Consider the following 11,414-nt stretch of genomic DNA (forward strand, 5'->3'; position numbering starts at 1 on the left):
CCTGATTTTTGGCAGGAGGTGGCACTCAACAGGCTGTCCCAGCTGGAATATCCACAGATAAACATCTCTTGTTCTTTACTCTCTAATTTCTGGGTGGAAAAAAAGGGATTTCATGTTTGTAGCTGGAAGCAGGAGATGCAGATCAGGAAAAAATTCTTCCCTGTGAGGAGGAATTCTGTGAGCAGGTTTCCCAGAGCAGCTGTGGCTGCCCCATCCCTGGCAGTGTCCAAGGCCAGGCTGGACAGGGCTTGGCTCAATCTGGGATAGTGGAAAATGTCCCTGCCCATGGCAGGGGTCAGAATTCCATGATCTTGAAGCTCCCTCTCCACCCAAACCATTCCATGACTCTGCACATCTCCAGAGCTGCCCCACATTTGTAGAAAACCATGAAAAAGGCAATTTTTTTTTTGGCCAGACAAAGCATAGAGCACCGAGGAACAACCTCAAATGTGGAGATAAAAATCTCTGAATGTGCTGGGAAGAACAAGCCTCAGCTGGATAAGAAAATTCCTTCAGCCCTGGATTCCTCATCCAGCAGGGCTGAGAGGTTGCAGGTCTTTTTCTGGCCCTTTGGAGACACATTTTCCTCTATTCTATTTTCTCCAGCCTATATTTAAACTCCTCCCTCCCTGTGTCCACTCGACCCAAAAATCCAGCCAGGCCTTTGAATCTCCTGAATTTCCTGGGGCACTGGCACTCCCTGGGTTTAACTCCTGAAGGATAAATAACAGCAATAACCACAGAAAAAGCAAATTCCATTTTTTTTAACAGCTCCCAGTTCAGCCTCGTGGCTGCCACGGTGTGAACTTGCAATGCAAAAAAAGCCATTTTGTACCCCTGAGTGTGAAGGGTTTGTCACCTCTCCTAATCAAGGAATGTGTTAGAGATGCTTTGAAGATGAAAATCTGCTTTTGAGCCTTTTTTTTTGACTCGTGGGTCAGGCTGGGAGGGGCAGGATGCTCCCAGGTGACACGAGGGGACATCCTTGCAGCACAGCATGGTCACTCCCAGCCTCCATGCTGAGCTCAGACACTTTTTTTTTTTGCTCCCTGAACCCCCCCCAGTTCACATCCCTAAAGATCCTCCTGTCCCACTGGATTTTACCCTTCTCCCCCCTCCTTTCCCAGCCTTAAATCTGGATTTTTGTGCTCCCTTGCTCATCCCTGTGTGTGGTTTCCTCCCTGTCTAGCACAGAGCAGTTTGGGAGCTGAAAAATGAGTCAGGAACCCCCTCCCTGCACCCTGTGCTGCCCCACACTCCTTCCCATGGGAATATCCAGCACAAAAGAAAGATGCTGCAGGCTGAAAAATCAGAGAATCCAACTTTATTTATTAAATTCTCAGCCAGAAGGGAACCCTCCATCCTCCCAGCCCCTCTGTATCCAGACCCTGCCCCATCCAAATGTGGAAAGCAGAGCCCAGGATCCTGCAGAAAATGTGGAAAAGCTGCTGGAGACAGAGCTGGAAGCCAGGATAACAAAAAAAAAAAAAAAAAAAAAAAAAAGGAATGTGATCTGAGGATGGCAGGGATGGAGCTTTGCTCCTGGCCTGACATATCCAACTGGTTTGGAAGCAGGGAAAAGCAGAACAGACGAGCGGGGAGCACGGGAGGGTGCTCAGTGTCTGTAATATTGGGATTTGAATAAATTCTAATTATTATCCTCTCCATGGTGTTTGCTCCCTGTAGATCCCAGCACTGCCAGGGGTTTTTCAGGGAAGTTGCCAGTGTTTTAGTGGAGCTCTGAGGGTTTCACTTCCAGGACAAAGGGTTCATCATCCTCCTGAGCTCACAGGGACTCCTGCCCAGGAATGCAGAATTGTCACAGTTTTCTTCTAAATGCTGCTGAGACAGAGCTTGAGAAACTATTCCCTCAGTGCAAGGAGGAAAAAGAGCCCCTACTTTGGTTTCTTGTGGAAAGAGAGTGGAAAAAGGGGAAAAATTTACATTGCCACAGGGGAGGTTGCAGGGATGCTGTGAACACACCAGGATGGTGCATGGGGTGTATCCAGGCTCCACTCCTTGCTTTCCCATCACCTGGATGATCCCTGGCAGTAGGAACAGAGGGAATGGCAAATTTCCTGGGTCTCTGTGAGCTGGGCACACCTGGCTCATTCATATCTGCTTCCCCTCCAGCTGCTTTTACAGCAGAATCAATCCCACAGCTGCTCCAGGCAAATGCCAGCTGGGACCCCAGAACTTTTTAACTGATTTTTCCCAGAGCCTCAGCTCTGGGAGAACCATTATTATTCCTATCCTGCTCTGAAGGGATGAAGGGAGGGCAGAATAAGAGAAGGATTTGCTTGGAATAGTCTTTAAAACATCTGGAAAGGGAAATTTGGGAGCTCCAACTGCAGCCTGAGCTCAGGCTGAGGGGAGGGCGTGTCTGGAAATTTGGGGTGCAGGTCTGACCTACCCTAGTCAGTCAGTCCAGGGAGTGTTCTGATCCTTCCAGAAATCCATCCCATTCCCAGATGGGAGTTGAGCACTTCTGAGCTCATTCCTTGGCTTACCCTTGGAATGAAGCACCAGCTCTGCAGTTGCCACCCAGACTCTGATGGGGAGGAAAGAACTGGGCCCAGATCCATCTCACTCAGGCCATGGCACAGGGAAGCTGAAGCTGTGGCTGTCCCATCCCTGGAATTGTTCCAGGAACACCCTGGGATAGTGGAAAGCATCCCTGCCCATGGCAAAGAGCTGGAACTGGATCATCTCGAAGGTTCCTTCCAACCCATTCTCTGTGGGTCCTGAGGACCTGAAGCAGCTGAAGCTGAGGCACATCTGCTGAAACAGCTGGAAACTGGAGAGATCTGAGGGGTTTAAGTCCAGGTGCCCAAACTCTGGGCTTGGATCCAGCGTTGGAGGTTGGGGGAAGCCACAGCTCAGCAAGCAGGACATTCCCAAAGCATCTAAGAGTTGATGAGGCAGCTTGGCAGGGACAGTGGTGGCCTTTCAACTGGAGCTGGGACACCTGTGAGCTCACAGGGAGCTCTGGAGGACAGTGCCAGCCAGCAGGGCCACCAGCCCCAGCCCTGCAGAGCTGCTGCTCGCCCCGTTGCTGCCCTTGGTGTCATCCATGCACAGGTCAGTGTAGCAGCAGGATTTGGGTCTGGATGCCCCTATCCCATCGTAGGAGAGGCACTCCTCCTCACAGTCCCTGGTCACAGTGATGTTGCCAAAGAAGGGATAACCTGGGAGAGGAGGAGGAGAGGGGAAAAAAAAATAGTGGAGGGAAATGGGATTGAGGAACTCTGGCAGAGGAGGTGTTGGATATCCCTAATCCAGCCCATTTTTTGTGGGGACAGGTCTGCCAGTTCTCACTCTCTCTCTCACCAAAATCATTCCAGCATGGACAAGGGTCACAGCTCCCTGTGGATGTTTGCACTGTCTATAAATTCAGGGTCCTTAGAGATATCAGGATAAAGGCAACACAGAAGGAACAAGTGCAGTGAGTCCTGAAACTTCACTGGGAGGCTCCAAATCTGATGGATTTCTCTCTTTCCCTCCTTAGAGGGGGATAATAATGGAGAGGTTAGAGGGTAATCCAGGCTGGGAGTGGGATGGGGAGAGGGAAGTGTGGCCAGCAGATTGAGGGAGGGGATTCCCCCTCTCTGTTCTATGAGACCCCACCTGAGGAGCTGCCTCCAGCTCTGGGATGTGACAACAGAGGGAATTGTCACAACGGGGCCATGGAGATGCTCCAAGGGCTGGAGCCAGGCTGGGAGAAGGGAAGGATCCAGGGAGAGCTCAGAGCCCCTTCCAGAGCCTGAAGGGGTCCAGGAGAGCTGGAGAGGGACTGGGGACAAGGGATGGAGTGACAGGATATAGGGAATGGCTTCAAACTGCCAGAGACTGGGGTTTTTATGGGATTTTGGGAAGAAATTCTTCCCTGTGAGGGTGCTGATGCCCTGGCACAGGTTTCCCAGAGAAGCTGTGGCTGCCCCATCCCTGTAAATGCCCAAAGCCAGGTTGGATGGGGTTTGGAGCAACCTGGCACAGTGGAATGTGAGGGTTTGGAGCTGAGTGGGTTTTTTTTGAGCTCCCTCCCAGCCCAGCCCACCCTGGAATTCCCAGATTCCTCCCCGGGGGAGGGGTGGTGGCACTCACCTGTCTCCACGGAGTGCAGGGTCGTGGTGCACACGGTGGCCCTTGGGGGACACACGACAGCTGTCCTGCACCTGGAGATCTCTGTGGGCTCCTTGCACGTGTAACATCGCAGGGACTGGGCTGCAGAGGGGACAGGACAGGTGCCTGAGGTGACAGCAGGGAACACTGACCCCAACCTGCAGCTTTCTGACCAAAATGCAGCATGTCTGGAGGCAATGGCAAAGCTTGGATATGCCAGGGGGGGAAAAGAGCAAATGACTTTGTGCTCAGCAGCCCAAAAAGGTGGCTGTGGCCAGGTGGGGTTGGTCTCTTTCTCATGCAGCACTGACAGAACCACAGGACTCAGCCTCAAGCTGCACCAGGGGAGATGCAGGCTGGAAATTAGGAAAAAGGCTTTCCACAGAAAGAGTGATCAAGTGCTGGAATGGTCTGGCCAGGGAGGTGGTGGAGTCACCATCCCTGGGTGTGTTTAAAACAAGGCTGGATGTGGCAATGGTGCCATGGTCTAGTTGAGGTGTTGGGGTTTGGGTTGGACTCAATGATCTTGAAAGTCTCTTCCCACCCAGTGATTCTGTGAAAAGAGGGATTTAGTGGGACCTGTTCCTTGAGGAGCTTTGGTGGGTCTGAGAATTGAGAGAATTCTGAGCATCCTCTGTGAGGATTCAGCCTGGAGAAGAGGAGGCTGAGGGGAGACTTTTTGGGACCTGCAGCTTCCTCATGAGGGGCAGCACTGATCTCTCCTCTCTGGAGCAGTGACAGAATCCAGGGAATGGCCTGGAACTGTGTCAGGAGAGGTTTAGGTTGGTACCAGGAAAAGTTTCTTCTCCCAGAGAGTGGGACAGCTCCCCAGGGAATGGTCACAGCACCAAGAGCTCAGCGAGTGCTTGGACAAAACTCTCAGGCACAGGGTGGGATTGTTGGGGTGTCCTGTGCAGGGCTGGACTTTGAAAATCCTGATTCCAAATGAGGATATTCCATGATTGCAGAAGGCAGCAGCTTCTGCAGAGAGCAGCATTCCCTGCTGGGACAGCAGCAATTCCATCCCTGCTTGCTCAAGGGACATTCTGCAGGAATCAGTGACTGGCAGCAGGATTTCAATTTCACAGCTGTAGCAGAGATCCTGAGGGCTGAGTGTGGCCTCAAACCCACTCTCATCAGGCACCACTGCTGCTTCCTAAGGAGGTGATGCACAAACTGAGAGCAATGTTGGATTTGTCTTTACAAATAAACTGTGGGTCTGCTGGCAGATAAAGTTAGCACTGAGAGATAAAAGAAACAATGGGATGGGTTCCACTGATTGATGAATGGGAAAAGATATTTGCCTTTACAAACCAACTGTAGGTTTGCTGGTAAATGAAATTGGATGTTGAAAGATGAAAGAAGCAATGGGGAAAAATCATGAATTCTCTAAGAATTAAATATTGAAAGGGAGGGTTGTACATTAGAGGGGAATCTCAGGTGTTCTAGGAAGTCTGTGACTCTCAAATACCTCAGCCAGTGGGGAAAGAGAGGGAAATGAGGCTGGGAAATTGGGATAAAAGGAGGCTGCATCCTCCAAAAATTTGGGAGATCCCAGGGGAATGCCCCATGGCCTCTCCCTTTATTCAAATAAAGCAAAAAGAACTCTTCTGTCTCCTTTTTGGACACAAACCTTATGGTGTTTGTAGATTAATTTTCCTGACAAAACCCTTGCTGGCTGCCACCTGGGGGAGGGACATCTCTAAATACACAAATCTTGGTCACAGCAGCTCTCAAAAACCTCATTGTGAGTGCTGAACATCCACAGCCAGCAGAGTGAGGATTTCCCCAAAGTCCTGCTGGTTTGATGACAAAAACCAGCCTGGTCTGAGATTTTCTGTCCTACCCTCCTTCCACCAGCTGAAAAACAACCTGAAAGCGTCCAGTGCCACCTATTGGCAAAAATTCACACCAACGCTGGTTTATTTGTTCCCGTTCTGCTGTCAGAGGAACCTCTGGGGCTTTGTGATAAGGATAAATATTTTCGAAGGCATTTGTTTGAACACTTGAATTCAGAAGGAATTTTTAAGGCATCTGCTCCTCGCGGCAGCTCCTTTGGAAAATTCAGCTGTGGGGCAGAGCCTGCACAGCGGAAAACTTCTCTTTGTCTCTTTGCAGAGGTAAAAAGGATTTTTTCATGGGAGTATTTCAGTGTTCTTGTGGCCATATTCCCTGTAAACAGGGGTAGTGGAGCCATCCCTGTTTATCCCAGCTCACTAGATCCCTTCCCAATGATCCACAAGAAGTTGTTTTATTTTTTAACAGAGGTAACACATTATCAACAATCATTTGTGTGTGGATGTGTAGGATGGATGGATGGAGCAGTTCTGGCTTCAAGCACTTGAGAAACTGCCCTGCAGCCCTTGGGGTGAGGTGGTTTCCATTTACAAACCTCAACATTTTCAAGGATGAGCTAGGAAGTGCCTTGGGGGAATTAACCCAGTTCAAAGCAGGTTTAAGGAAGGAAAACCTCGACCCCCTCATCTTTCACTGACTCTGGGTGGGGCATTTAGAGGACATGGGTTTTGTGGGAAAGCTGCATGGAAGAGGAAAGCCCAAATCCATAAGGACAGGGACAGTTCTGCATCATGATTTGAGCCAATAATTCCCTATTCCTCATGTCCAACAGGACCTTCTATTCCTTGACATCAAGCCTTGGGAATATAAATGGTCACAGACACATCCCTCAGCCACAACAGGGGGGCCTAGACCAGCTGCTTCCCTCTGGGAATCATTAAAAAAAAAAAATTCTGCCTGATTTCAACTCTAAAGAAAATGGAGTTGATAACTCTGATTCCATAAAATTCTTTGAGACCTTGGGTGGTTTCTCAGAAATTCCATTCAATCCAAGACAGGACTGCAGATGGAGATGTTTGATCCCTGCCCAGGCTGCCTTTCCTTTGAGATCTTCCAGGGGGCCATGGAAAATCCTGAGGGTCTCTGGCTGCAGGTTAAACCCCTCTGGGGTGGTGTCAGCCCTGGAATGCCTGTTCAGGGCAGGGATGTAGCTGCAGTTGGTCACATCTTCATGGAGGAAGGACACAGTGATGGCCAAACCCTGCTGCCAGCTTGCCCAAGAGCCAGACTCATCACAGACCCAGGGGAATTTCCCATTTCCACCCATCTCCTGAAATAAGGGAAAATCCTGGAGCTGGGGGCTCACCAAAACTTCCCAATGTCCTTATTTCTCATACCCCCAGCCTTATCTCTATTGAAGTTTCACCTGCTGGCTTCCAGCACTTCCAGCAGCCAGCTGGGAGGTTTTAGGGATGCCAGGAGCTCGGGATGAACATATCCCACCCCATTCCTGAAGGGACAGGGGGCAGCTCAGGCAGAGGATGGCACTTCAAGCTGTTGCCCAGGCTGGTCCTGCCCTGTGCCCTCCATCCCTGGATATGGGGACAGGTATCCAAAGGATGTGCATCACTTCCAGTGAAGCATCACAGCTCTTCCCACCAGGAATTGTCACCTCACCTCTCCTTTGACCTCCTTCAACACAAAAAGCATCATTGCCTCTATCTGGGGGTTACCAGGTCTTTCCCCTCCCAGGGGAGCGTTGGGAATGAGGAGGAATGAGAAGCTCTTACCCAACTCCACGAGTGCCAGGCCCATCAGGAATCCCACCAGGAGCTTCTTCATGCTGAGAGCAGATCCAGGAGAGCTCCAGAGAGCTGCTCCCAGGGAGCTTTATATGTTTTCCCACCCTCCACCAGCTGTTGTTGATGCTGTGGGCGGATTCCCTCGGGGTGATCAGGGGAAAGCCCAGCTCCAGTCTGGATTGGGATTTGCAGAGGAACAAGTTCCCTGACCAGGTGACATCACCCCAAGCAGCAGAGGCTCCTGCCATAGCTCAGCTCTTCCCCAGGTTTGTGTCCTGGGGCTGGTCCCTTGGAAAAGGAAAAACACGGCTGGCACTGCGAGGCGTGGCCCCGTGCCAGGGCTTGGATGGGGAATGTGACAAGGTTTGTTTGCTCCTTCCAGTCTGGCCCCACGAGCTCCAGAGCTGGCTTGTGTCACACAACAACTGTCAAGAGGCAAGTGGCAGCAGGCTGGGCTTGCACGTGCTCTGGAGAAATGATTCCACGGGCTGGCAGGACTGGGGTTGCCCAAAAATGTCTGTTTTTCCCAAATCCAGCTCAAAATCGAGCCTGGTTTCTGCATCCCTCGGTTATTAACTGAGCTGCTGGGCATGGGAATCACTTGGAGGCCAGTCTGGAATTGGGATAAGTCATGTGGTTTCAGGTCCTGGGTCATGCTGGCTTTCCTTTGGAAAGCTGCCAATTATTTACCAAATTTTATCCTGAAGCTGGGAAATAAACCCAGCATGGAGCAATTAATCGATTTTCCCACTCCAGCACCTTACTGATAGCAAATTTCACTTTATCCACATCAAGGCAACCCTTTCAAACATCATAATTTATTTTGCATTTTATCCAGTATTTGGGGAGACAGCTTCAAATGCTTGGAGCTGGGGAGAAATTATTTACTTCTCCCTTTGGATTGAGCTGCTGCTATTTTCTATTTCACAGGAAAAGCTGATAGACTTTAATTGGGTTTGTTGTGATCCAAATTGGAAACCCCAGCGTTGTGCAATTTCCCATAAAACAGCTGAATAAGCCAAAGAGGCAAAGTTTGTGAATCACTGGAGCACTTGGAGATTTTAGGGATGGAGATGAGGTGAGTGGAGGTGCTTTAATGAGCTCACAGACTTGTTACAACAGCACAGGTGGGAATATTGCTGCCATTCCCAGCAGCCTCTCCTTCCTCCCAGCTGGGGGATGGCTCCCAGTAACCTGAGAAGCGTTGCTAATGAAAATTTCCACAGCCACGGATGACACGGAGCTGACAGAGCTGTGGGAAAGGGAGAGAAAAACCCACGCCCTAATGCTCCTCTCTGAGAGTGAAAATTATCTTTTGTTTTATCTTCCTGTGCTGTCTGAGTTCAGATACTGAAAAAAAAACAAATGGGTAAAACATAACTTTCTGGGCATGAGGGAAAAAATCCACTTGGTGAAAGCCACCAGACCTGGTTACATGCAGATCTTTGCTCAGAACTGGGCTGCTCAAGGCACATTTGAGCAATATCCTAATTAACAGCCGTGAAACTGGAAAAGATCCAGTGCTTTCAGCACTCCAGGTGGTTGTGCCTCAATGGGAAAGCACGAGGGGGCTGGCACAGAAAAGCTGCTTGGTGGATTGGGGAGTGGAAATGTCCATGCAGACATCCTCTTGTACCTGACAGTCATTCCATACTGAGAAAATTTTGGGATAAATCTGTGTGGTTGAAGAAATAGGGATTTAAATACTTAACCACTGGCTTAACTTTGTCTGAAAGGCTTGGGAAGGTTGGAGATCTTTCCAGAAGGCAGAACACTGGAAAAACACCAGGAGCTGCTGCAGAGGGGCTGAGCATGCAGCAGTGCCAGGCTTCAGGGAATGAGAATTTGGGAGTGTTCCAGAGAAGTTGTGGAGGCAAGGAAAGACCTTTAAGGCCTGTTACCTTTAAGGTATTCCTTGATCTAAAGATAATCAGGAGCCTATGGAGAGAAAGAGCCTGGAAAAAAACCCCAAAACCCAACAAAAACAACCACAGGTGTGTGTTGGGGCAGGGGGAAGGCTGATTTTGGAAGTGGCAACACCCTCCTGGATTCCCAGGTGGAATTCCACTGCTGATGTCAAGAACAAAATGGGATCCTAATGGGAAAAAAATAATAATAATGAGGAGAATTGTCACATCCTGAGGTGTCTCCTTAGACCTGAGATCACCTCTGGTGGACATGCAGGTGGTTTGGAACCCAGCTCTTTCCAATGCCCGCCGATGAGAGACTGCAGGAGGCTGTTCTTAGAGGTTTTCATGGTTGTTTATTGTTGCTTATCTCAGGAATGCTTTGTCCAGCGAACAGCAGTCTGCTCACCAGACGTCCATGGCAGAATCCGCCTGGCAGAGGCAGGACTTATCTTTTATAGTCTAAATTACGTACTAGGTATTTACAAATGACCCCCAATACAATACAATCTTGTTACATGGTCCAGATCTGTTCTCATCCAATCTAAAAGTGCCAGCATGTCACCCAGCATGGATGACATGGAGAAGAAGGAGGAAGAATATCCACACCCCCAATTCTCCATGTTGGCCACGTGTCCCTTATCACAAACATTATAGAAATTTGCTAATTCTACATTCTAACAGTCCAATTTACACTCCATTTACTTTTGTGGCTTGCATTTCTTCTCTCAATGTTGGCAAACTGCTCCAAGGAGCCAAATCCAGCCCCCGAGACACCTGGGTCCCATTCCAGGGTCTTTGGGGACCCCGCCAGGGGGGTCTTAAACCTTCCAAGGAAGCCAGAGGAATACTCTGGACTCCCACAGAGAATGAGCCATCAGGATTCATACCAAAAGATGACACTAGAAAACGCTGGCTCCTTTCAGCTTGGCAGAGTTAAGACAAGCCTAAGTTAAATGAGACTGGAAATTAAAAAATTGGGATTATTTCTGTAAGTGAAAGCAGGGAGGAAACCTGAACTGCTTTAAACCTGATCAATATGTGGAAGCTGTGGATTGACAGAGCAGTTAGGTAAGGCTTAGACAGCTTGTAGGACTCAGGAGCCCTAAAAATTCCCTTCTGTCTCTGTCAGGGGTGGAATAAGCCCTGGGAAAGGTTTTGAGCACTGACAGGTCAGAAGGGGCTTTGGTTGAAATGTCACTTCAGGTCTGGAGTGCTGAGAATATCAATGAGTGTGTCAGGGAGACAGGTTTGTGTCAAAAGCCTTCAGGAATTCTCAGTGGGATGAATCCAAACCTTCTACCAGCCTGTCCCTGGGAGACTGCCCCAATTTATCAGGTGATATAGGGAGATAAAATCTCCCTCTGCTTGTCACAAATACCAGGAAAGGCAGGCGACAGAAATTCCATGTTTATGGGTAAGAAGGTGAAGTGCTTCACCTGCTCTAACTTCCCTTACAGTCAATTCTTGTTTGAATGATATAAACCCTCACATTTTTATGAGATGTTCTGTGGCAGGGAGTGAACACCAAGCTTTGCTCAGCTGTTCCAGTTGTTGATTATCAGCCACATGTGAGATTAGTCCTGTGTAAAATATTTCTGCTTCAATTTATGGAGTCCCTACAGCCAGTGGCTCTTGTTGCACCTCTCTACTAAATTTAATTTCTCACTGTTGCAATTTTCCTCTTCTCCATAGGAATGTATTTTGTCTGAGATATCCCTTGGATAGACTTTGGTGGTGTTTCTGAGTCCTTCTCTGGAAAATTTGTTCTCCAAGGCTTTAATCC

General features: G+C 49.2%; 1 protein-coding gene across 1 annotated transcript; it reads right to left on the reverse strand.

Annotated features, from left to right (window-relative positions):
- Positions 1-1,303: 1,303 nt before the first annotated feature.
- Positions 1,304-8,007, reverse strand: LOC130249416 (secreted Ly-6/uPAR-related protein 1-like). Its single transcript, XM_056484180.1, has 3 exons — positions 7,710-8,007; positions 4,105-4,224; positions 1,304-3,188 (listed from the first exon to the last, which is right to left on the reverse strand). The coding sequence occupies exons 1-3, from the start codon at positions 7,759-7,761 to the stop codon at positions 2,977-2,979; spliced, it is 384 nt and encodes a 127-aa protein (XP_056340155.1). The 5' UTR covers positions 7,762-8,007; the 3' UTR covers positions 1,304-2,976.
- Positions 8,008-11,414: the final 3,407 nt, after the last annotated feature.

Source organism: Oenanthe melanoleuca, chromosome 2 (assembly GCF_029582105.1).
Source record: "Oenanthe melanoleuca isolate GR-GAL-2019-014 chromosome 2, OMel1.0, whole genome shotgun sequence".
Taxonomy (NCBI): Eukaryota; Metazoa; Chordata; class Aves; order Passeriformes; family Muscicapidae; genus Oenanthe; species Oenanthe melanoleuca.